Below are 25,648 nucleotides of genomic sequence, written 5' to 3'. Positions count from 1 at the left end.
TCTTTCTATCCCCCTCTCTCTCACTCACTCTATCGATATTATCTAGTTGATTATGTTAACCTCGATTCACTTCAAGCTTTGATTACAATTAATTGTCAGACCAACAAAAAGCCGAAGGATAAACATCATCATCTTTACAATTGATTACCAGATAACAAACATTACCAAATATGAGAAACATTTGATAATTTAATTAGTTTTTTGTTCACAATCAACTAGAATCAAATTGATAACAAACGCAACCACAAACGCTATTGAACTTCCTATTGTAAATCAACTTAACAATATCTTCACATGGAAATACAATAAAATACAAATCTATTACTAATTACTCGAACACAATTATTGAAAAGAAAAAACAATTGTCACAAAAAAAACCGTTAGTTCTCTTGTCCACTAGATAACAGCACTTTCTTTTTACTCGACATTCACTAGACTTTTCTGGTCGAAGTGTAATTGTCATTTCAGTGGTTAATCAAATTCCTTCTCATTTGATATTAATAAATAAGTGAGGTGAATATTATTCATATAGAACTCATATGCAGACATTGTTTCTGTTCAGAGGTTTTTTTGTGCTAAGAAATTGAGTTAATTTTAGTTCAGCTACGTGATGAACACAATTAAATTTACGCCCTCGAACTTTCGGATTATCGATTGTCTCATGAGCCTGATTTTCCGTTGATTTCTTTAAATATCAATTTAGATCTTTTATCATCCTCTCTAATATCATTATTGTCATAATCAGTCTTACGGTGATCAGATTGCTTCCAAATCAGACAACCAAACAGATTCAATAACTATTATTACTCAAAAATCTATGTATTAACAATTACTACACAATTGAGTTTTTCTTGTAATTAAATCTTGTAAGAGATGAAGATAAAAACTATTAATCTATTTTGGTTTCATCAATTTACTCCCAAATTTTTGAAAAATAGTCAATGGTTAATAACATTGTAAAACTTGAGAGGTCAAGTTGATCTAACAATCGATATTTCTGTGTGAATTCACAACCAGTTGACAATTAGTGAACTAATTTAATTTCCTGTCTAATTATATTTGCGAATCTGCGACCTTGTTTTCAATCAAAATGAATTGCTTTTCGCAATCAATTCAATTAATCATTGCAACCAAACCACAATCAGTATCTTTTTGATTAAAGTCAATTGAGTTAATTGTAAACTTCTGCTTTGTGTTCCGACTCTAAATTGCAACACCACAACAATTAGTAACGACCAGCAAAATAATCATTAACTAATCAAGTTCTTAACAATCGTTGACATTGATCATTTTCTTTACACGTTTTCATCCATAAATTTGATTAGAAAATTATCATTAAATTGATTAGAAAAATGTTTCTTGATTATAATTATCTAAAATCATCATGTAATTTAAATGTTTAATCACAATTATTTACTCAATTAACTGATTGGGAGGACTGTTCAAAGAGTAATAAGCTATTACTCTTTGGGACTGTTGATCTTTGGCAAACTTTTAATCATTCAGCGAGAATTTCTGACCAATTAAAATTAAAATTTTTCTTCAAGTTGATTGTATTGGTTGAGTGATAACTTTCGATCGTTAATTATCAAGTTGTAATTACAACAATTGATTGCGACTCTAATCAGTTTGGCTTAACTTTTCATATTTATTTTAATAAAGATTCGTATTCTTAATTGTCATACTAAATAAACTAATCAACAAGTGGATTTGATTGATAACACAATTGGCTTAATTTAACAGAGTTAAAAATAAATCCGCAATTAATGAATTATCACTTTTTATTAATTGTTATCAAGTCGATGCTCAACTCGTTTTAATATAATCAATCGCAATTTATTAAATATTAAAATTAATTAAATGTCGAGTAATGTTCAATAATTAGTATTCAATTAATTAGAATACTTTTGATTAAATATTTGAATAAATGCTTCTGGTTAATTTTAGTTGTACAAAATTTAGTTTGAAACTGAATGAACTAATTGTGAAGTGAAATAGGCAATTAATTAAAATCTTAATGACAATCAAACCATTGAAAAGTTAAATTCGTAAACGAATCAAATGAATAACCTTAATTGAATCTCTCTAATTGTTATGATCTCAAGTCAAATAGATTAACACTAATCAAATCTAATTATCTGGTTATATGATAAGACATTGACAAGGACTTTTAATGTTATTTTTTTACCCAAGTAATTAGTAAATAATTAATCATTGACAACTTTTTTAGTCTAAATCAAGATTTTGATTAGTTTACATCTAAAACCAATTTGATAGTCAGTTGCTTTTGGATTCTCGCTCTTAATCAAATCAGCTTTTAATTGTAAAATTATATTGAGCATTCAACTGGTAGTGCCTTTGGTATCCCTTGTAGTTAATGTGAATTAAATTGATTGAAAAGATAATAGTTGAACCTCATGTCTCCAATAGTGATCGTTTAACAATTTGTGACAATTTAAAATGAAAGATTTTCAATCAAAAGTGATCAATATTGATCAATGGGTTGAGGAAAATGGTGTTTACCTTAAACCACCAATTTGCAATAAATTAGTTTTCAATGGACAATTAAAGATCTTCCTTGTTGGTGGACCTAATCAACGAAATGATTATCACGTTGAAAATGGTGAAGAAATATTCATAATGCTTAAAGGTGACATGATACTGAACATTATCGAGCAAGGACACTCGAAGGCTTTAACAATTAGAGAAGGTAAGTTAGTAGAGTTAAGTTAATTACCAACAATAATTGTCTTCAAGCATATTTATTGTTTTTTTCGTGATTTATCAGAACTAATAAAATACTTATCATCTTGTCACAAATAAATGAATTTTGAATACAATTGTAAGGAAGAGACAACAATCAAGAAAAGAGATTAAATTGTTTTCTCATTTATCTATCAATTAATCAACAATTAGGTGAAATTTTTGTACTACCAAGTCGGATACCTCATAGTCCTCAACGATTTGCCGATACCCTTGGAATGGTGATTGAGCGAAAGCGATTAGATCATGAACTAGATTGTCTTCGTTATTACATCGATTCTAATTGTAATCAAGTTTTATTCGAGAAATGGTTTCATTTGGTTAATTTGGACACCGATCTCAAGCCGATCATTGAATCATTCAAATCGTCCATTGAATGTGCGACTGGTCGTCCAACTCAATTTTACGATAATTCATTGACACCTCATCCAGATGATCGGACAATTAAACTACAATCGCCCATTTATTTACTCGATTGGTTTAAGTTTAATTACTTATCAATTTGTGAAGGATTTTCTTTCCTTTATCCTCAATCAGTCGAGTCGAGGATTGGATTTTATGGTCCAGGTAAACATATTGTTATCTCCGTCGATACTGAACTGTTCATTTGGCATCTTGGTTCTCATGCAAAACTAACAATCGATGATGACAATCAACGTAAATTAACATTCAACGACACAATGATTATCGACAGAGGATCTTTTTTCATTCTTGTCTCTGATGGACCAACTTTTATCGCCTCAATGAAACCATTTACATCAACAATTAGACTTTGATATTTCTGTTCATTCATATTTCTTTTCCTTAAAATTGAGATTTTTTATTCATAATTTACACCTAAAATCTTCGGATGATCAAGTCATTTACGAGTTTCTATAGCAATTTCTCGTTATTAAAGTATTAATGTCAAGAAGGTGAATCTAAGCTCTATGACTTGTAATGATCTAATATCAATATCAACTCGAACAATCAATTCTATTAAATTATCAATAAATTAATTCTCAATGGGACTCAAACGACAAAAACTTTTAATCTCTTCTCATTCGAGTTGATTGACTTTAAAATCTTTGAGTAGTTTTCCAATCAATTGATTTTCATTCAAGTAATAAAATTGGTTCATCTAAATGAATAATCTTCTGTTTCTACACGATAATTTCTTGAATTTTCTGAATAATTATGTTATCAACTCATCGTAAAGATCTGAGCTGATCAGAAGGTCCATTACTAATGAACCTAAAATCGAAAATAATCATCTGAGCTGTGATATTTACAATTAAAATTCGATTGTATAATAGATAATCCATTATTCTGACAGTTTGTATACTAATCTGACGTTTCACTGTAGCTTAGAAAAGAGAAGACGAAAAATTGAGAAACAGTACAAGAGATTGACGAAAACGAAAAGGTGAAAAAAGAAAATATCAGAAATGAAGAAGCCCAAGTACCACACCCAACCTGAAGTTCTGGCCCAGAACCGGAAGCAAAAAAGCTCTGAGTGACGCGAATTTCCATAGTCTGATGTCTGAAGAGATGAATAGAGATAAAAATGATTCCAGAGGAATGAAGAAGTCACATGGAAAAAGAATTAAATTAACAGATACGATAAACAGGATGGAAATTGAGGAATAGGAAATAAGAAACCGAAAGGAAGTAGAAATTAAATAACAAAAAAAATTTTCTTTTCTTTTTCAAAAGGAAACTCAATTAACAGAGAAAAACTTTATTTCTATTTATCGATAAGATTATCATTTACTTCTTGAAATTATCTCAAGAATCGCGCCTTTGCTGGTGGAACATGAATACTCATCTTTTCTCAAATGTATCCAAACAGAAAGAGAAAAAGAGAGAAAGAAAGGAAACTGGTTAAACATCATTTTCTCATTCGAATGGATCATTTTCATCGCTTACAAACGAATATCTCTTGTAACTTTCTGGTAACAACCAGAAAGAAATAATCAGGAAAAAGAGAATCGACAGAAAACTGAAAGAACCGAAACAATCGATGCATCAATTGTTTTTCTTGTTAGTTTTTTATTAATTGATTAACTCGATTGATTTGCTTTTTTATTAGTTCGATTTAATGAAGAATATTAATGAGGAAAAATGGACTGAATGATGAGAGAAAATGAATGAAGACAGAGACAGAAAGAGTTACAGACAGAGAAGAGAAATGATGGACACTGGAAGAGAACGTGAGAGGAAGAGAATGAGAGAGAAGAGAGAGAGAGAGAGAGAGAGAGAGAGAGAGAGAGAGAGAGAGAATAATGACTGAAGAAACTGATAGAAAATACTGAGAGAGAGAGAGAGAAAAAAAGTAAGACTTTTGTCGACAGTAAACTGAACACAAGTAATTCTCTTTCTAATTGCGCAATGTTCACTTTCGACAAATAATCGAAAGTAATTTTATTCTCTCTTTCTTTTATTTTGTATTCTTTTTCATTTTCGTCTACTCTCTCTCTCTCTCTCTCACTGTCTCCATTTCTTTAATAATCTTCTCCAAGCTCATCATTTCTTGTGCTCGTTCTTTTCATCATTTAATTTCTCCTTCGCTGCCTTTACCTTCAATTCCTAAATCACATTCTGTTGATTTCTTGGTGATTTTGTGCTTTTTCCTTCAATCGCCTTTAACCTTTCACCTCATTTCCAATTCGATCCAAGGATCCGATTAACTTCACCTTCATCTTCAAAATGGATTACAAAAACTCTGAGCTCTCCTTGATTCTGGTCATGTCCGCCTTCATGGTCGTCATGATAATCGGGGCCTTTTTCTTGGCCGTAGGTCTCAGGATGTGTTATCCGAAACAAAACAAACCATTAGGACCAGGAAGTGCTTAGAACAATCAATTCATTTGTAATGGTAATTAATCATTTTCTACTAATTTGATCATCAATATGCTTCTTTTTCTTAATTGTTTTCTTTTCTCTTTTCTATTTTTTTCTATTTTTTTCATCAATCCAAATCTCCAAATATCCAAACTTCAGTAGTAACAACGATCCAATATCGATAAAACTTCACGGGTTTAACAAGTTCATCAAGTGGAATTTTATTCTTAATCTCTAATCCATCTAATCCATCTAATATCTTCTTTCTTTCCTTTGATATCTTAACGGAAGTGTTGAAGTGTCGAGATATTGAGAATCAATCAAAGGCACCAAGGATGAAACAACTTCTATTAGCATTTATTTCATGATCATGATCTATGATCACAATTATCATGTTGACGGATTAACTTTTTCGCTCAAATTTTCCTCTTTTCGAGTGATGTTTATGCTTTTTTCAAATTCAAATTCTCAATTTGGATCATTTTCTCTCTTTCTATCCCCCTCTCTCTCACTCACTCTATCGATATTATCTAGTTGATTATGTTAACCTCGATTCACTTCAAGCTTTGATTACAATTAATTGTCAGACCAACAAAAAGCCGAAGGATAAACATCATCATCTTTACAATTGATTACCAGATAACAAACATTACCAAATATGAGAAACATTTGATAATTTAATTAGTTTTTTGTTCACAATCAACTAGAATCAAATTGATAACAAACGCAACCACAAACGCTATTGAACTTCCTATTGTAAATCAACTTAACAATATCTTCACATGGAAATACAATAAAATACAAATCTACTAATTACTCGTTACCGACAATTAATAAAAACATAAAATGAAACAATTGTTACAAAAACTTTCTCCTTCTCCTCAAGATAACATCTCACATTTTCAAAGAAATTAACAGTTACAATTAAAATTAAGTACAAATTTCACTCAACCAGTCAAATCGACTTTGACACTCGAATATGACAATCAAAGGCTTTGCAGGTTATTAATAAGTAGCGCAAAATTTTATCGGTAATTATGGCGATAGTTTTGATCACCAAAGATTCAATTCCAATAAAAATTATCTATTTACCGATTTTCATTATCTTCAATATTCAAATTTCGAATGGACTTAATTAGCTAAATTATAAGTAAGAAAACGATTTGTTTCATTTTGTGAATTTCATGAACTGTTCAGTTGACCTTCAAACTATTAATAACATTATCTCGTGAGAGATAAAATTTGTATCGATCGATATCTTAACTCTGTTCTGATTCTTTAATTAAACTGATTGGCTTTCGACTATCAATATAAAACAATCAATTCTTTCAAATTCATCATAAGTCACAATTAGATAAAAATTGTAAAGCAACAATAGAGAAGAATCAATAAAATCAGTGATAATTATTCAAGAACAATCAACTTGTTTCCGTGAAAGGGTAAAACCAACGATTTGATTAGAATTGTACAAAAGAAATTAAACCGAAATGATTAAATCACATGAAAGATAATGTTGTTAATCAGTTAAGAATTAAACCTAAATGAAACTTAATTAGTTATAACAATTGAAACAAAGACATGGAGATTTTATCTTGGGAAATTTAATCATCATGAAGGTATAAAAAGTAATGTCAATTCTCAACAATTTAATATTTGCGACATAAATTTAATCCAATTAATACATAAAAGTTTTAACCGTAACCAGAAATGAAACTATTTCTGTTAATTGTTTGTCTACTGATCAATGGGTTGACAGCAATTGATTTTACTACCATTGGTCAGAAAGAAATCGTTGATTACATAAAGAACAGGTAAGTTATTGATTCAATTTTGTTCTAAAAATTATTTACATGATTAACTTAATTTTCCAATATTTTCCAGAGCCGATTTACTCTATGGAACCAAATTAAGTGAAAGGAACCTTCAAGACCTTTTGTCCAACGCTGTTTTCACTGGACTTGAAGAGGAAGCGCTCATCTTTGCCCATGGGTCATCTGTGAATTCTGATCTTGACCTCGACCAATTACCTGGTGGATTATCAGCTTTGGTTGCATCAGTTGATCGCTCAGGTTCAGTTCCGTTGAAGATATTTTTGACCTCCGATACTTTGGGAACGACTAATATTGCCTTGGATCAATCAACAACAACTAAATCATCTTCAAGTAAATCATCAGTAGGCGATTTTGTGGTTAATTGTCTCAAACAAGATTCCTTTGATTCAACTTCACTTGATGGGTCGATCACAATTAGTTTAGGAGGAGCAACTGATTCACACAATTTAACTTTAAACAAGACAATTTATCTCGCTGCTGAAGTTAATGTTACTTCATTGGGCTCAAATTGGGAACCAACATCATCACTATTAACTGATGAAGGTAAATTACTATCGCTGTTAGATTCACGAGAAGGTTCAATGTATGTTATTACTTATGAATCATTGATTCGTGAAACAATTCAAGCCGATGAAGGTGATCTATTCGGTGGACTTAAATCCAGTGGAAAAGTTTTAGCTGTTGTGAACTCCAATGGACTGGTCAGTTTATCTGGACGAACCATTTCTGGTAAAATTGAAGCAACTTGGGAAAATGAAGCTGAAGAGCTTGTTGATAATTTCCTGTCTCTTAATGGCTCAAAATCAAGAAAATCTATGATCAGTGACATGACGAAGGCCAAATCAAGTAAATCTCTAATTAATAGCCCATCAGTTTCGAATGAAATTGAATCGATAGAAAATTGGGTAAACGCTAAAATCGGTAAAAAGTCAACAAACATTCACTTTGGTAATTATGGGCATGGCTCATCTAGAGATGCAAATCGATGGGGCTCAGGTCATGAACATCGGCATGGTGGTTATCGAGGGGATAATAATAGAGATCATCACAGAAGAGACAACTACAGGAATCAACGAGCGGACTGGAAACCTTCTAGTACCGATGGATCGACTTGGCCTAGTTGGAGATCGTTCTGGGAATTTGGTTATGGCTACAGATATGGATGGAATGCTTGGGATCAATTGAAGCGAGTTGTTGAAGATTTTGAATCGGCTTTAGATTTCGACTTCGACAAGGATTGGCAACAGAATAGAAATGAACACAAATCCCCAAGTACCACACCCAAACCAGTGATGACAAGTAAAAAACCGAAAGTAACATCGACAACTACACCCAAGCCAATTAGTACTTTTGAGCCTGTAACCACAGTCAAAGTCGAACCAGAAATTGAGGTCACTACTGTGAAAAGTTCAACTCAATCGGAATATAAAGAATCCACTCAATCGACAATTGAACCAGAAGAAAAACCCGACCTGAGTGAACCCAATTTTAATAATCTACCAAAAGGAACAACCATCTCTCTCTGGAGCTCTCGAATAGTTTAATGACCACAAAGTCGCTATTTCTTTACTATTTGCCAATTAAACTTTAACTCAGATATGATCCATTTCTCCGTCATTGTTATGATTCAAACTAATTGCAAGAAACAGTCTAACAATTCGCAGGTTAAAAGGTCATTTTGTCAATCGGGCGACGCCTGTGACGGTCGATAGATAACAAACGAAAGTCAATCAGATTCGAAAAGCATTAGCCTCATTATTATTGGAATCAATTAAATCTTGTTGAACGTATTTCAATTGTTTAAATGTGATAAATTGTATAAAAATAGATTATCTGATAAACTTGATAAGAGACTAACAATTAATGTCTTTCTATTACAATGTATCATATACATTTAAGTTTCTTACAAAATGGCGACAATTAAAAAAGGTGAATTCGCACAATTCCAATGATGAGTCAAAAAATAAGTTTAATTGCTTTTCATCGGCTCTCCAATATTTAGATAGTTTGGCAATCAATGTCTGTAACAATTAATTCCTCGAGCTTAAATTGAGCAAGAGTCAGAGTGTTGAGAGTTGAGTGATTTAAGATGATTATTGTAAAGTTAGATTCATAATCCAAATCAGTTGCGATGAAGTTAAATTAATCATTTACTTTCAAACTTGACAATTCAAGTTCGGGGGCTCTAATTGTTTATCATGATTCTATCGAAACTGATGTAAGCTTTTAGCTGTTATGTTAATTGTAAGACCAAATAAATATTAAATTGTACAAATGTAGTTTTATACAGCCGTGAAAATTGAGTTTGTCGTATATAAATAGTCGATTCAATCTTGTTGTTGTAGTAATCAACTTAAATTATCGTTTTGATTAGGAAGCCAAATTGAGAGTTTACTTAATCAGCATATAATAAATATTTTAAATTAGATTTCAGTCTTGTTGTTTATACACTTGAAAGTTTACTTGGTAACTTTTGTAACAACCAACGTTTAACTGCGGTACTGCGGCGACGTCTCTTGTTCACTGATTGTCCAGTTTTATTATTTACTCCCCTGGAGCCTATCCATCGGTATTTGATTAATTTCTTGTTAATCATGTATAAACAAAGTAAGATTACAATTGCCAAAGTAAATGTTGTCCAATCAAGTGAGAAAAATTTTCTTCTTGCTTGTAAATCATTTATAGTAAGAGCCATTGAAGCTGAAGATTCTGATGCTATAAGTGAATCCCAACGATTATTAACATCTTGTTGATCATCATCTAGTCTTCCATTGGGATAAGATGAAAGAGCAGGTAAAGCGGGAATTCCCATGTCAATATTGCTGATAGAAAGTAGTTTCTGTGCTTTATACAAATTAGTTGGTAGAGATTCATTCAGAGGGATCGGTGTTTCCCATTTATGACTTGGACATGAAGGTAAAGGTCGCGTTTGGATATTACCTGGAAAAAGAGTGGAAACAATTAAGATAATTAGATGATTGATGACAAGAGAGAGAGAGAGAGAGAGAGAGAGAGAGAGAGAGAGAGAGAGAGATAAGTTACCTAGATGATGTTCTAAGACTTTAGAGTATCTATACAAATGGCTGCCCTCCATTCTTGAGGGGAGTTTCGGAGGATCTATTGTTTTTGATGATTCGGATGATTTTTTCCCTTGTTGACCGGTGGATGATGAGGATGATGAAGATGAAGCAGCGGATGAACCAGAGGAGGTAGGGGATGATGAGAGAAATACAGTTGGAATGTTACCCGTGGTGGTAAATTGCAAGAGAGCTTCAAGCATCCAAAAACAGTCTCTCTGAAGGTGAGCTGTATCTAAACAATTGGAATCACCATAAACAGCGATTCGTCCCTTGGTATATTGATCATTATCAACTAAATTAGATTCTTTGGCTTGGAAAAGACCCAGAATTGGGATATCTTTTTGTTTAATAGTTACACTTTTGAGCATCTCTTTACCTTGATCGTTTAGGTCACGACGAACCAAAACACTTGAACCAGCTGATTCTTCGGGAAATTTAATAATCGATGTGCCCGATGCATAAAACATATCGTGATTACTTCCCAATTTAAATTCACCCTCGAAAACTTGATCACCAAATGCAATTCCCCATGGAGAAAGTAAATCATTAAGAGCTGGGATATTGGCACCCCCGGTATCGGGTATCCACCATTGGCGAGTGTTTTCATCGTAAAATTTAACCTTCTTCATAACAGAGATATTATACCAATCGGCAAATACGATTATTGATAATCCACTTGTATCATAATCGTTTTTTAATTTAGTTATTTCTTCTGGAAAATATTCTTCTTCAGGGTCAACAATTAATAATGTACCATATTCCCGTGCATCGAAACAAGTGAATGGAGAACCAAGAACTTCAATATAATAACCAGAATTTCTCATGTGTTCATACATATCTTTGAAATTGGTGTGAATATGATCACCATTCCAGTCTAATGGATCTTTTTTCATGTGAAGATTATCACGAGGAAAATATCCCGGCGGGTAACGTAAATTGTGATATTGATCCCAAAGGATACGCTTTGATCGAGGAGGGGTCGGTATAATTTTCACTTTCAAGGGAAGCTTAATTTCAGATCTTTGAGTCTTATAATCGGGATCTTCTCCCGATGCTGGTGATTCAATGGAGATGCTTATATGACCTTGAGCAATCCCTTCCCAATTAGCGGCTTCCGGTGTGACTGAAATGTAAACCGCCATCCAACCTGACCAAGGCCATAAAATGTCAGAGTGAGTTATCGCAATGTCCAAGTATTGACCATTTTGAGGAGTATATGAGTGCCATTGGGGTTTACCGGCGAATGTCCCTGTCACCCCCATTCCATTGAGAACGGTTACATTTATGACCACTGGCATTGCGCCGAAATAAATGGGCTGAGTACAATAAGGCCACATGTATGGACATTCGGTGAGATCAAGATAACTTGGAGATAAAGTTGCCTGAGGTTTATAAGAGCGTAAAATTTCAAAGCCGCGAATCAGATCAAGTTTACCGGCTCCTTGTTCAAGTATTGAAATACCATTGAGACGACGAGCTGAGGCCATTAAGGCTTGTTTCATGCTCGCTGGATTAATCAGATTACCCATGTGAAGTACACCGGACATGAGTAAGGTTACAGCACCGGCGACAACCGGAGATGCTACTGATGTACCAGAGAGTGTGCGACAACCTCCCTTTATACTTGACCCTCGAACAGCTGATCCATAGGTGACAATATCTGGTTTAACTCTACCATTGCCTGCAGGTAATTCCCAAGTTGTCATACCTCGAGATGAGAAACGAGCAATTTGATCATCGAAATTAATCCCACCAACACCGATAACATCCATTTGATCTGCAGGATTATTAAGTGTACCATAAAGAGGTCCATCATTACCAATTGCTGAAATCATGATAATATTGTTTGCAGTTAATTCCCAAACTTTATCAACAAAAGGATGATCCATAAAATCGGGTCCACCAATACTAAGATTGAGAACATTAATCTTTTTCAAAATGGCGTAATTAAAAGCATCTAAAAACCAAGAAGTGTAGGAAACCTGGTTATTGGTAAAAACCCGATAAATATGTAATTCGGCATCGGGTGCGAATCCAAGACACTCTTTACCACTGGCTATCACACCAGCGACGAAGGTCCCATGGCCTAAACCATCGTCGAAAGTTTTCTCGTTTGTCCAATTGGTTCGCTCTTTAACTTTCTTAAAATGTGGATGATTTTTTGGTAATCCCGTATCAAAAACGGCCACTTTTACACCGGTACCAGTAATTCCCATGGCCCAAAGTTGATCAGCTCTTAATGTGGCGGTTATTTGTCGAGGAATAGCTCGAAGTAGATGCCGACGAGTATTAGTTGAACCTGAATTATAATCAAAACTCCAACCATTAAGCCAAGATAATGATTGTCTTGATTTAAATGTCCGTGATGAGAACCACGAGGTACGATCCTTTAAATCACTATCATCTTCTTCCTCAGCTGATTCATTGATCACTTTAAGACTACGGATAATAAGTCGCTGAGGGGTAACATTCTTGATGTTGGGATGTCTTTTTAAGGCGGTAATGATGGAGGATAAATTATGAGATGAAAGATGAACAACATCAAAATCACTGGGATGTAGACTGGCAGGATTGGTTCGAGGAATGATGGTCCATGAGTTAAGAAAATCGATACAAGATGAGAGAGCCGATGATATGAAACGCTTACGAGCAGATGATTTATAAAGATGATTAAATGTTACAATGTATTCTGAAAATGAAAGGGGAAAACAACAAATTATCAGAATGAGTATGGAATCAAATTGAGAATGAGAATCAAACAAAAAAATCGTTACCATTTTTAACAGCATGGGAACTATAATCAACAGTAATCCTTTCCTTTGATTTACATTTAAAATTTGTATCTTCAATTGTTTCACTTTCTTGATTGGCTAGAATAAGCTGACTGATAGATAAATAGAATACCATAAATATAAAAAAATATTGCAAAAAACAATCTAAATTAAACGATTGTAATTTCTTTCTGGCAATTATCTTCTTGTTGACAGAGAATTTGAATCTTTCTCTAATCATAACTGGAAATTGTTTCAGTCAAGTGATTAAAGGTAATGATGATGATTACGGTGGTGATGATGATGATAAATTAATCTAAAATTTTGATTGACTGGAAGATCCTTTTTGATTTGAAACGGGGAACAAGAGATTTTGTAAGTGGAAATGGTTAAAGATTGTGAGTAGCCCACACCCAAAGAATGATGAGTTTTGGTTCACAAAGATCAAGCCAACATAATGATCACAAGTCTGTAAATAGAAAATTAAATCACTGATTTAGAGAAAAATATTGATAATTTGGCAGATAAATACAAAGAGATTTTCTAAAATCATACCTTAGGTAGAGAGATTAAAGTTGTTAGGCCAATTAAGCTTCATGTTCACCATTAGATTAATTGTCTTTCTTTTCTTCATTGTTTTCCTCTTTCTAATCAAACATCATCACAGAATTTAACAAATAAGATGAATTCTAACCCTGAAAAGCAACAGATGTAAACTAGTGTTTCTTCAATACTATTGTATTGGTGGTAAGACTCAAGATGCCCGTCAGCTCGATATTTTCAATTTTCAGCTGATTTTTTTCTCAGCTTAAATCATTAATCGGATGAATTCAATTATTTGAGAGAAATGATCCAAGGAAAATATCTACAATTACCAGTGTAGAAAATTAAATTAACAGGATTAACAGGATAATGTGAACCTCGAGCTGTTATAATAAATTCACTGAGAGATGATAATATAATGTAAATTCACATTAAAGTTCAATTGTTGTAAAGAGAGAAAAATAGGAGAGAAGAAAAAATCACAAGCCAAATATTCGCATGGAAACCAAAAAGAGAAGAAAAAAAATGTTATCCGAGATACCCTTTTAGTAGTCTCAATTGTATGTGGCGCCTTATAAGCTACACTTAACCAAACCAATAAAAGAAAAAAAATTCTATTCTCCTTTGGATGTTTTTTGCTTTTCGACACAAACGCAAAACACAAATTTAATGATTTACATTTGAAACATTACCAAGAATAGAATTAACAAATTAAAATAGATTGTAGACAATTAATGAGTGAAGTAAACAATTAAAAAAATTACCAGAGACTCTCTGGCAGAGAGAGATAAACACATTGAAGAGGAAAAGAAAAGGTAAGGCTCAAGATTTGTCTGTAAGCTCAACTTTTCTACTTTCAGCTGACTTTTTTTCGGCTTACGATTCGCGGCTTTTTAGGAAAATGATTTAATTTACCCTTGAGCCTTACCGGAAAATGAGAGAAAACCAATTGAAAATTCAATTGAAGTAAAAAATGATCAACATGACGAGGAGATTAAATTATTTAATTACGAAATCAAGAGATGATAATAGTTCATGATAATCGTGAAACAATTAACAGAATATGAGTGAAGAGAAATAAACAAGTCAAATCAATCGTTGTGATTAAGTTAACTTTTGCCAAAGATGCGCAAATGATTTAAAAAAAGCAATTTGTGTTATCTGGAATGGATGAGTGGAAGATTTATCATTAGATCACAATTTAGCTCGGACATTATTAGAATGAGCTTGGCGAGGAGTTGGTTTATTATCAGTGAATTCCGTGTACCAATCAGGCCTTTTGAGAGCGTCTTTATTTTCAATCAGCGCTTCCCAAATGTGTTCATATATTTTACCATCAGAATAACCGAGAGAAGAGTTCAAGATGAAATCTGGTGGAGCTAAAGCATCGACCAAGGAAACAGAATCATCTTTCAATGAGCTACAAAGGGCTAAAATGTTGTCGCGAATCAAGGTAACAGGATAATCTAAATTCGCTTGGATATGTCCAGCTTCATAAAGGGTGGCTAAGTGTTTCTCAAATGTCCAAAGGCCAAAAAGAAGATTTAATCGAGCCAAAACTGATCTTAATTCAGGTTCTATGGGATCTTCAGAGTAGAAATTATGGAACCTTGAGATTATATCACATTCGAAGTAGGCAATTGCTAAAGATCGAAGATAGTATACTTGTGATGAGCTTTTAGCGATGAAAACGTCGCCTCCAGCCTTGTCCAATTCACGAGTGAGCTTTTCTGAAGATTGTTTCAATAACCAGCAGACTAGAAATTGATATGAGTGGATAAGGGAATCAATGTTAGTCGCAACATCGGGCCTCATTGAGCTTGATAAGATTGTCTCTATGGAATCTATGTAATTGATTGAACCGAGAGGCGATTTCATTGGTTTACCTTCATCACACTTCTCACGATACAGTTTAATCAACCAATTAGACGTTTGTTGAAGAAGAACGTTATTATCGCCTTCGTAAGTGTTGTTTGCGTCGTTGTCATTTCTTAGTTCGCCGAAACGAGAAGCCTTTAAATAACCATGACCTCCACAAGCTTCTCGTGATTCTTGTATGGCATCACGAGCCATCCAACCGACCATCGCTTTACCCACAGACGAAAGCGAATGAATTTCTGAGCCAACTTCGGTTTGATCAGTAGTTGATCCGCCATAAGCCATAGATATAAAAAAGTTGATATACTCTTTGAAAAAGACGTGGTGGAAATTCTGAATTACATAAGCAGCCGCGATATAAGGTATTAGTCGCCATTGCTGCGATTGATATTCGAGGACAGGCCACTCTTGAGAATCCCCGGCAGATCCAAATTGACGTCTTGCAGCTGAGTAACGAACTGAAATAACAATTGATGTTTGTAAATTGGTAAACGCTTGAAGGATAATTGCTACTCGACCCAAAGACAATATACCAAGAGTAACACCGACTCGTTTAGATTTATCTTTAACTGTATTCACATAAACACCTTCGGGAGTAATATCCGCACTACGATTCATCAAAGCGTCTTTACCGATTCGGTAATGATCAAATTTCATGAAACCATTATCAATACCATTTAGTCCCACTTTTGGCCCCATATCACCAATAGTTATTCCTGAGAAGGGTAATAAAGTTTCTGGATCTCGAACAGGAACTAAAAATGAGTGAAGTCCATGGCAAACACCATCAGGAGTAATCAATTGAGCAAAGACGACGGCATGAGTGGCTGTTTGTCCCAAAACACCGGACCAAACCTTGACTGCTTCCATGTCTGGTGTATGTAAGACAAGTTCTTGTGTCTTTGGGTCAAAGGTCGCTGTTGTCCTCATCGCCTTGGTGTTACTGCCATGAGCCATTTCAGTTAAACTTATGGCACCTAAAGCTTTGAAAGCCTTGACATCGGCCATGAATTTATTCTGGCGTTTGGAACCGGCAGTTCGAGCATTTCCAATGAAATATTCATAAGCGAGAAACTTTTTCACACACAAAGAAAGTGAATATTGTCCAATTGTTTGACCTGCGATCGGTGCCAACATTGGGTTACGAATAAATTCCTCTTCGGTGAGAAAATCGTATTCGATTAAACGTTTCATTCTCATCAAGGTTAATCGTCTTTCCTCATCTCTGGACAATTCTTCCCATGGTGTTCGTTTGAAAAGAGGATCTTTGCCTAAAGTTGACCAAACTTTAGCCTTGAATCGAATGATGTCTTCACCCTCCATAAGGATCCTCATTTTCTTCCAACAAAATGAAGCTTTTTTTCGGTATAAATCCAAGGGACCAGGAGGCCAGTCCTCTAGAGCTTCACTCAAACTTGGATTTCCGATAACAATTTCAGATGAGTTTGTCATTTTCTGTTGAACTTGTTAAACAATTAAAAGAAACTTGAGTTAAATTCAAAGCAATTCAATAAACTAATCAAAAAATCAAACACCGTAATCTCAATATAATCGTTAGTCCGACTAGGTCTTCAAAACTCTTATGCTCTTCCTCGAATTCACTTTTATCAACTCAATATTTTAGAACCAAAGTTAATAAAGTCACTTCGAAATCACCAGAAAGGAAGAACACACGATAAAAGGAACAGAATTTTTGACAGAATAAGGCACAAAATACACTGGATTTCCTTTGTTAATCCAGAGAGAGAGAGAGAGAGAGGTTGATCCAAATATAAACAAATCTCCTGGAGATAAGAGAAAAAGATCAAATTAGCACAGATGAACAATTACAATTAAATTTCTCTTCACTGGAAGCAAATTTTACCTCGAGAATGTAAATATAAGAGTAGAAAGAGCAAAGAAAATGATGTTTGAAGATTTAGACAGCTGAAGATATTGCGATGAAATGAAGAGTGAAAAACACCGAGTTTAAGAGAGAACAGGTAAGTGAGAATAGAAGGGAGAATGTGAGGGAGATTGGTGACGAGGGAGAGAAAGAAAAGAGAGACACAAGGACATTAATGTCTAAACAAGTTCGTTAAATAGAAAAGAAAACAAAAATTACATTTAAAGAATTAGAAGAAAATTAGAAAAACAACAATACACCAAATGAGAGATTAACTCTCACTCTTTTCTCATCATCAGCTCCCTCAACAGCGAACGTTCCAGTCATCATGATGCTGAACGAATAAACCAAGTTTAACTAGTGCGAATCCGATAAATCAACTAATCAAATAATCAAATAATATATTTGACTACTTTCATTTAGTGATTCTAATGATCATCGATCACAATCTAATCAATTGAAATTCACAAAAACGATTGTTTGTTTTCTCGAACTCAACGCCCTCTGTTGGGCTTCGAGATCCCGAGAGTTCAGATAATGTGACAAAAAAGAAATCTATTGATTTGCCTTCTCGAACTTGTCATTTAGTTGATTGTCGTGAATGAACTGATTGATTTATGAATAGAACAGAATTAAAAAGTGGCCAAACCTCCGATCTGATTGATCTGTGGACAGTATTTGAGGTTGTTCTCCACCTTTTCCACCAAAATTTAAAGTGCTTTCAATAGTTTGAGGATTATTAAGATTTTGTTCACAATTAAAGTGAACAATTAACTTGTAATTGAAAACAAGTCTTTTAGTCTGATGCTTTATTAGGTATCTGAATACAACCAACAGGTTAATTAATTGAACTGTTTTTCTACTTTCAATTAGTTTGATTGGTTTAACTTTTTAAGGGTCAAATCGTATAGTTGATCAATGCTGAAAATATCAATTCGTTGATTATATTTTCCTTAAACTTGGCCTTTTTTAATTTCTCATTATTTCCTAATCAAAAAGGTTGTATTATCATCAGAAAGATTATTATTATTATTAAATTTTCAGGTGACCTCAGTGTTGATGATTAAAAATGATCATGAATGATAATGAAAAAACTGAAACCACGTTCAAGTTTCATTGTATCAAAAAAAAGACTCAAAATCCAATCAAATGTTTTCTCAATTAATTGTTTGTATTAATAAAAACAGCTTGAAATTAATTAATAAATGTTATTCATTCACTAATTAGCTTCAAATAAACATGCCAGATTAATCAAACAATCAACTCAATTAGTTGATTTGGTTTCTTTTTAAAAAGTGACATTTGATTCAAATTCAACGAAGATAATTTTCAACCATTTTAATTTAAACCCAACAATTAACTACCATCGTTGATAAGATCTATTTGAATGATAAGTATGCAAACCAACGAATTAATTAATTAATTAATGTTAATTGTTAATATTTAATTCTGTTTGAAAAGAGAGAAAAATTTTCGTGAAATTAGACATACCACTATTTTCACGTTCTTTTCCTTGAGTTTAGCCAATTATGTTTTTCTTTTTGTAGCATTTGTCATTTAAACGGTTGTTTGTTTAACTTTAATCGAGTCTAAATGTGTATAATTATCTTGATAATTGTGACCTTGTCATGAGCTGTTCAATAAAATCCAAACAATTAAAAGAAAAGATTGAGGTTGATAGAATATCATTTCCATTGATTAAAGTATCACCATCATCATTACAATCAAAATCTTTTTTCACCCATCATGAAACATCCCGAAGCCATTGAACTGGATGAGGAAACAATTGCCTATCGTGGTGAGGGCAATGTAACTCTTGTCATCGCTCTTAAAAATGTATGTTTACTCTATTGATTGATTGACTTACAATTCAATTGATTGACTTGTAATTTAGTCCAAATAATATGTATCTTGTTAATTACTCTATATGATTTACTTTCTATCAATGTCCTCAGACTGGTAAAGTGTTACGTTTCCCTAAGTATCCATTTGATCAGGTAAATGTCAAATTCCTTGAGCGATTTAGTCAATTTGTTAATTCAATGTTCTATCTTGATTAATTACCTTTCATTTCTGGTTAATGATTTAGATTATGTGTCGAGCCCATTTGAAAGCTAAACTGTTACACCACATATGGTTTGCTAAGATGATTCTCAAGAACTTGATAAACGAAGCCATGTTTGATGAGCCGAAACTTGTTCTCGTTTCTCAGGAAGATATTGAGCTGATCAACAAATTATGTAAAAGATCAAGGCCAAGTACGTTCACTTATCCTAATTCTATTCGTTTTCAAACCCAACCCATCACGTAAACTTATCAATCTGTTGTAGACGAAAAAATGTTTAGACTCTAAGAAAGAACGGAAAAGATGATGATAGAGAAGAAAAACCAGTAAGATGAATCCGGAAAAATGAAGATGATGAGAAAAGAGAAGGTAACGAAATCGTCGAAGAAACAATTCTGATGTTCTGCAGTTAGAAAATTGTAATTTTCCAATCAATTACCTTCTCTGATTCTCCTCCTATTCCTGTTGAAACTGTTTCATATTTCATCCATAACATGCTCTCTCTTTCTCTCTCTCTCTCTCTCTCGCTCTTGTCCGATTCCATCTTTCAGATTACCGTATATTCAAAGTCATACCAAATCAAGAATCTTGGGCCTTACTGTTAAATGATTATTGTTGTATTCCCAGCCAACCGAATCTCCTCTCCGATTTAACTGGTCCTGTGATAAGCGTTGAAATCAAACCGAAACAAGGATTCCCACCATTACTTTATCATTTGGAAGAGGATAAACCTATTGAAGCAAGAGTTTGCCGATTCGCATTGAAGCAAGCATTCAAAGTATGTTGACTGTTGTTAATTGTTATGAATATTCATCCATAGCCATCGTCATCAATTACTTATTTGTTTCTTCAATTTCAGCTTCAAACTATGCCTTTGAAAGAGGAAAGTCATTATTGTCCTCTCGATCTCTTCTCTGGTTGCCATTCTCGTATGATGAACGCCATTAAAAATCTACTTCAAACACCTCAGAATAATTTCAGAATATTTCGAGACTCTGAGTTAATCTATTCGGATGATGGTAATCTAACTGATCTTGACTCCCTGTTGGTCGGTTTCACTTGCAGTGATACAACTGATTTAGATCAAAGATCTGAGAAACTTTTATCATCTCTTTTAATCAAAGCTTTAACATTACCCTTTGAAAATTCATCTACCACTCGTCTTGATGATCTTAACATTCTTGATGATAAACTTCATCTATGTTCCTACCATGAATCAGCTGCTTGTGATCTTCCCTGTCAAGGTAAGTGTCCAATATATTGATCAGTATTTCCATAGAAAATGACATAATATGAGAATTCGCACCAACTACCTGAATAAGAGAGTGAGAAATAGACGCGAGACTTGAAACGTTACCTGTAAGTCTTGAGGTTGCAACGAACTGAAAGATAAAAAAATCACATTAAATCAACTATCACAGTTTTACCTTTTACTTGAAAATTTCAGGTCACAAAAGTCATCAAAAAAGTGAAAATGATTAGACGGAAAAAATTAGCTGAAAGTTAAAAAGTTTGTAGCCTTCGTACACGGAAAAATTGATTCTCTTTCAAACTATTGACCTCAGAAAACTCGAGTTCGAGTTTTTTTGTTCAAATTTCGCTAATCGATGGATAAAATGTTCCTAATATCAGGTTAATCTCTATTGAAACTTGAAAATTCGCCTTCTATTTGCTCAGATTTTCCACTTCTCTTTCCCGCTCTTCCTCTTCCCTCAATCGATTGCCACTTAAATCCTCATCTTGAAGGTCAAACTCTTGTTTTCAGCTTCATTATTTACTCACTTAAATTCGCTGAAATTAACTAACAATTTACTTTATTTAAATTACTCAATTCAATTTGTTGAATCGTTTCTCGATAATCCTTTCAATTAGACCTACTAATTAGCTTCCATTTGACAATCACCTGATAAACAGGTAATCATGACGAATCGTTGCTACACTTGAGTAATTTCCCTTCTTCTTCTGAATTTCTAATCGTCACAATTAATCAACATTTGTTTCCCATTAATTTGTTAATTTTTTCTAAATAACTTTTCAATTGAATCAATTGTTACCCATCTAAATCAATTACTAGTTAATCATTTCGATTTTCATGTTCTTATTTTCCATTTACCCGAACAATTAACTCTGCAATTAATAATCATCGATTCAAATTTTCTATTAGTAATCAAGTCTAGTTTTTTTCGAATGTATTAATATTAATTAAAGTTCTGAGATTAATTTGCTAATTTTCTTCCTTGACGCAAATTTTAATTTACAGTTTAGTAGACAATCTATTGTTCTTATATTTCCTTGATTCAAGTTCTGGCTCGTTAATTGAGTTTTAATTTCATCTAATTAACATGAATACAAAACTATCCTTGAATCTTATTCTTGTTAATAGTTATTGCAATTTTAGTTTTAATTGTGATTAAAATCTACTCCAATTACTTGATGAATCTGATTTTCTGTCATTGATCAGTTGTTATGATTATTCAACTGACTAATTGCATTAGCCTAATGAGTTGTAATTCTGAATGTTATGTTGATTATCAAACTCGATTATCTAAATTGTAACATGATTCTAATTACTTGATATAATCAACAATCAAACACAATAATCTAATAATCCCAATTGATGGTTACGAGTGACTAAGATGAAACATTTGATAGAAAAGCTCATCTTATTGGTTACATGAGATTGAAGAAAATGCTTCATAAACTTGTATCATGTGTTCACACTGAATTCATGGTGTTAGGTATTAATTTTAATTTGTTTTTCTCTTCTTTTTCTCTAGGTAATCATAAACTGCGACGAAAATGTGTTTTAGAGACTGTACTGAAGCTTCAGAAGTTGGATACTATTGGCTCCCTGAACGCTTTAACTATGCTCAACCATTTGAAACGAACGTAAGTTTGCAAATTGAATGAGACATTATCACTTATTCATTTATGAGCATATCGACTTTGGTGATGAAAAGTAACCGGTTCTTAATGAACTTTCATGATACTTTTTCAGAATATGATGATTGGTATTTTTTGTTTTCTTTTTCAGCTTTCATTTAACAAATTGTGATGATCATAATGATCTTTGCGTAGCTAAGAAATGCTTGTCTTTCAGTTTTCAATCATTTGATTGCATTTGTTTCCGTTTACACTCACAATTGTATTAACGCCATTTAAAATTATCTTAATTGTCAATTTACTCGAAATCTTGATGTTCTCCTGACTCAGATTCATGAGATTCACAAAAAACTTCGGGTTACTCTTTGGCAGCATTTTCTTGGCAGATTCATTCATTTTCATCGTTTCAATGCTAAACCTAATTAGTAAACTAGGAAAACATCAATAAATTAAATCCTCTAGAAACCTCAGGATGAGCTTATCTTCACCTCCATCATCTTGGGATAATCCCAAGATGAGGTCAACCATTGGAATGGTTTTCCGAGGGGTGAGATTAACCTGTTTTACTTGAAGCAGCATTTGTTGATTGCAAATGTTTCTGCCAATGTTAATCCTGATTAAACTAGAATTTACTAATCTGCTCAATTAATTTTGGTCAACATTGTTTTCCAAATAATTAATCAATTATGATTAACTAATGTTGAATCTTTCATTAGATAAAATTACTCAAGGTTTTCCATTCTCATTCTGATAATGATCAAGTAGTTGCAATAATAATAATAATAAATTGCCAAGATGGTAAATCATCAAATGAACAGTTAAAGTTTTTTTTTCTGTTAATCAAATACAATTATGACGATTGATTAATCTAACAATTGACGGTTAATGGTATTTATCATAATGACGATTATGATTAATCACCTTTACCTTAAATTGTATTAATTCATAATTTGGTGTGATTACTTTTTTAATTTTCCTCTGTGTGTATTAATACAATTACAATGATCAAGGTAAACCTGTAGTGTTGGTAACCTTGTCCAAAAATTGATCTAATCAAGATTGATAAACAGTTCGACCCTCAAAATGTCAATAACAAAGTAACTCAATTGCAAGAAAATCATTGGATTGATTTGATGACGATAAATATTAGTACTTTGATTAAACTTGTTAACTGTTGCAATTACTAAATTTAAGGTTGTGAATCTTTTAATTATCTGATTGTAATTAGACTTTGTTTTAACGGTGATTTCCCCTGAGATCACCAACCGTCACGTAATTGTTTTTATCAATCGACACAATCACTTATTGTTGATTTATTATTCTATTTTTGATTGTAATTAATTTAAATTTCCCCAATTACAGAGCACCTCAATCAGCTGTACTATTGGATAACTATTCTGACTCGATGGCAAAAGTGGACGATTTTTTCCCTCCCTCTTTGGGTTCACCGGATAAAAGTGAAATCGAAACTGAATCTGAATATTTATTTCGTAAAATTTGGGAATATCTGATCTCCATGATCGCCAAAGATTGTTCCATAATGATTTCCATGCAAAGGATAAACTCGAGCGACTTGAAATCAAGACCACCATTTCCATCACCATTGTTGATATCATCTTCTTCTGAATCTTCACAATCTTCCTTTTCATCAACAGCATCAACATCATATTTACAATCTTCGTCTTCGTCATCATCATTGTCATCGAGTTCCACTTCTTCATCAATTTCATCTTCCCCTTCCTCATCTCCGAAGTCTTCAAAATCCTCATCAACATCTTCCAATCTTGAAGATCAAGAAACATCGACTGGAAGATTCATTAAGGAATCACAGAAATGTCACATTATCAAAGATGATGCCACAGGAACTTATTACGCCGTCAGCATTGCGATTACAGATCTTGATCTTAAGAGAACGGGAAATATCACAGAGATTTACAAAAAAGATCTTAAGTTAATCGACGCCTTCAAAGATCATCTTCGAGAGAGATGATCCTTTAATCTTTTCTATTTAAAAAATATATATGAATAGATTAATATATGTTGAAGTTGGTGATGAAGATTAATTGCGAGAAATTAAGACAATTGAGTAAATTCACTTCAATTCAATCAACTCAAGCTTAGCTTTCTATTGATTACACATCAACTTTTTAATTGTTACTTTTTTTATTCACCAACTTTAGCTGTTTGATTTTTCTGTTATCAAGATTGTTACCAAGAAGAAAAGGCAGAAAATGACATTTTAATTAACTAATCATCATGATTATCGCAAAAATTTCAACAAGAAAACGAAAATAAATGACAAATTGTTAGACTTTCATTGATTCTGTTGATACAAAAACAGAAGCCTTTTACTAAAAGAAAAACAATTTACTTGATTACCATTATCACCACCATAACAATTAAGATGATTGTTTATCTCTTTCGTCTGGTATTTTCCAGATTGATTGTTGATTGAATGATCATGATTTGCATGACTAAAATTCAGTTAATGAATCAATGAATCAACGAATGTGAGTTTATCTTCAATTATTGAACAAAATCTCTCCAATTATCACTGAATGACATGCTAATATTGGTAATAATAGTAATCATGATTCGGTGAGGTAAAACTCAATTAACCCTAGAGGTTGAATTTAGATAATCACGTTAATTTGTTTAATTGACGGAATCAAATTGTGAATGGAAATCAATTTCTCATCTATTTTGCTTTCTTTGTCTTGGTGCTTTTGTTGATTAGTTAGATGATCAATTTAATTGTAGTTAATATATTAATAATTACCAAATGATTTTGTTCAATATCAAACGTTTCCCAATCATCATTGTCAAAATGAATTGTTATCTAATTGTTTCTTTCCAACTGACTCAAACCCAATGTCCATTGTTAATTGTATTGTAACAATCAGCAAACAATCAATCTTTTTGTATGGAAACATATTTTTTAATCGAAATCATTATTACCCAATTTGTTATCGATAATACGAAACAACGACAACAATCACAATTTAATCATCAGCCTTTTATAAGGAAATTGTATGAGAACTTTTGTTGAAAAAATCTCGAAATAGAAAATTTCACTTAATTGACTGAATTCATTTAATTTCTCACAGTTTCGCTTTCTAATAATG

General features: G+C 32.9%; 5 protein-coding genes and 1 long non-coding RNA gene across 6 annotated transcripts in view; 4 read left to right on the top strand and 2 right to left on the bottom strand.

The window, feature by feature from the left end:
• Positions 1-328, top strand: part of LOC128396204 (uncharacterized) — a 1,394-nt gene extending 1,066 nt beyond the window's left edge. Inside the window, exon 2 of the long non-coding RNA XR_008326782.1 lies at positions 1-328. This exon is cut by the window's left edge and continues 329 nt beyond it. This is a non-coding gene — a long non-coding RNA (uncharacterized LOC128396204).
• Positions 329-2,207: 1,879 nt separating this feature from the next.
• On the top strand, positions 2,208-3,883 carry LOC128396203 (uncharacterized). The gene is made up of 2 exons (XM_053356751.1): positions 2,208-2,710; positions 2,917-3,883. The coding sequence occupies exons 1-2, from the start codon at positions 2,461-2,463 to the stop codon at positions 3,537-3,539; spliced, it is 873 nt and encodes a 290-aa protein (XP_053212726.1). The 5' UTR covers positions 2,208-2,460; the 3' UTR covers positions 3,540-3,883.
• A 3,339-nt stretch (positions 3,884-7,222) lies between these two features.
• On the top strand, positions 7,223-9,020 carry LOC128396202 (uncharacterized). Its single transcript, XM_053356750.1, has 2 exons — positions 7,223-7,397; positions 7,468-9,020. The coding sequence occupies exons 1-2, from the start codon at positions 7,294-7,296 to the stop codon at positions 8,960-8,962; spliced, it is 1,599 nt and encodes a 532-aa protein (XP_053212725.1). The 5' UTR covers positions 7,223-7,293; the 3' UTR covers positions 8,963-9,020.
• A 347-nt stretch (positions 9,021-9,367) lies between these two features.
• On the bottom strand, positions 9,368-14,661 carry LOC128396198 (membrane-bound transcription factor site-1 protease-like). The gene is made up of 4 exons (XM_053356745.1): positions 13,825-14,661; positions 13,273-13,738; positions 10,461-13,187; positions 9,368-10,358 (listed from the first exon to the last, which is right to left on the bottom strand). The coding sequence occupies exons 2-4, from the start codon at positions 13,508-13,510 to the stop codon at positions 9,862-9,864; spliced, it is 3,462 nt and encodes a 1,153-aa protein (XP_053212720.1). The 5' UTR covers positions 13,511-13,738; positions 13,825-14,661; the 3' UTR covers positions 9,368-9,861.
• Positions 14,662-14,800: 139 nt separating this feature from the next.
• Positions 14,801-18,012, bottom strand: LOC128396201 (peroxisomal acyl-coenzyme A oxidase 3-like). Its single transcript, XM_053356749.1, has 2 exons — positions 17,555-18,012; positions 14,801-17,474 (listed from the first exon to the last, which is right to left on the bottom strand). Exon 2 carries the CDS (start codon positions 17,140-17,142, stop codon positions 15,007-15,009), a length of 2,136 nt encoding a protein of 711 aa, XP_053212724.1. The 5' UTR covers positions 17,143-17,474; positions 17,555-18,012; the 3' UTR covers positions 14,801-15,006.
• A 1,102-nt stretch (positions 18,013-19,114) lies between these two features.
• LOC128396223 (inositol-pentakisphosphate 2-kinase-like) lies at positions 19,115-25,602 on the top strand. Its single transcript, XM_053356778.1, has 7 exons — positions 19,115-19,411; positions 19,531-19,572; positions 19,665-19,833; positions 20,192-20,418; positions 20,500-20,884; positions 22,418-22,529; positions 23,886-25,602. Exons 1-7 carry the CDS (start codon positions 19,322-19,324, stop codon positions 24,511-24,513), a joined length of 1,653 nt encoding a protein of 550 aa, XP_053212753.1. The 5' UTR covers positions 19,115-19,321; the 3' UTR covers positions 24,514-25,602.
• Positions 25,603-25,648: the final 46 nt, after the last annotated feature.

Source organism: Panonychus citri, unplaced genomic scaffold (genome assembly GCF_014898815.1).
Source record: "Panonychus citri isolate SS breed McGregor unplaced genomic scaffold, ASM1489881v1 Contig00143, whole genome shotgun sequence".
Taxonomy (NCBI): domain Eukaryota; kingdom Metazoa; phylum Arthropoda; class Arachnida; order Trombidiformes; family Tetranychidae; genus Panonychus; species Panonychus citri.
The sequence above is the reverse complement of the archived record's forward strand: the minus strand, read 5'-3'. Positions and strand labels throughout refer to the sequence as shown.

Bases quoted from the DNA above. Each gene is read 5' to 3' on its own strand.
- LOC128396203 (XM_053356751.1), top strand. From the start codon at position 2,461: ATGAAAGATTTTCAATCAAAAGTGATCAATATTGATCAATGGGTTGAG. The intron at 2,711-2,916 runs GTAAGTTAGTAG...ATCAACAATTAG, and splicing joins GGCTTTAACAATTAGAGAAG to GTGAAATTTTTGTACTACCA.
- LOC128396202 (XM_053356750.1), top strand. From the start codon at position 7,294: ATGAAACTATTTCTGTTAATTGTTTGTCTACTGATCAATGGGTTGACA. The intron at 7,398-7,467 runs GTAAGTTATTGA...AATATTTTCCAG, and splicing joins GTTGATTACATAAAGAACAG to AGCCGATTTACTCTATGGAA.
- LOC128396198 (XM_053356745.1), bottom strand. From the start codon at position 13,510: ATGATTAGAGAAAGATTCAAATTCTCTGTCAACAAGAAGATAATTGCC. The intron at 13,188-13,272 runs GTAACGATTTTT...TTTCATTTTCAG, and splicing joins TTCCCATGCTGTTAAAAATG to AATACATTGTAACATTTAAT. The intron at 10,359-10,460 runs GTAACTTATCTC...CTCTTTTTCCAG, and splicing joins AGTCTTAGAACATCATCTAG to GTAATATCCAAACGCGACCT.
- LOC128396201 (XM_053356749.1), bottom strand. From the start codon at position 17,142: ATGACAAACTCATCTGAAATTGTTATCGGAAATCCAAGTTTGAGTGAA.
- LOC128396223 (XM_053356778.1), top strand. From the start codon at position 19,322: ATGAAACATCCCGAAGCCATTGAACTGGATGAGGAAACAATTGCCTAT. The intron at 19,412-19,530 runs GTATGTTTACTC...CAATGTCCTCAG, and splicing joins TTGTCATCGCTCTTAAAAAT to ACTGGTAAAGTGTTACGTTT. The intron at 20,419-20,499 runs GTATGTTGACTG...CTTCAATTTCAG, and splicing joins CATTGAAGCAAGCATTCAAA to CTTCAAACTATGCCTTTGAA.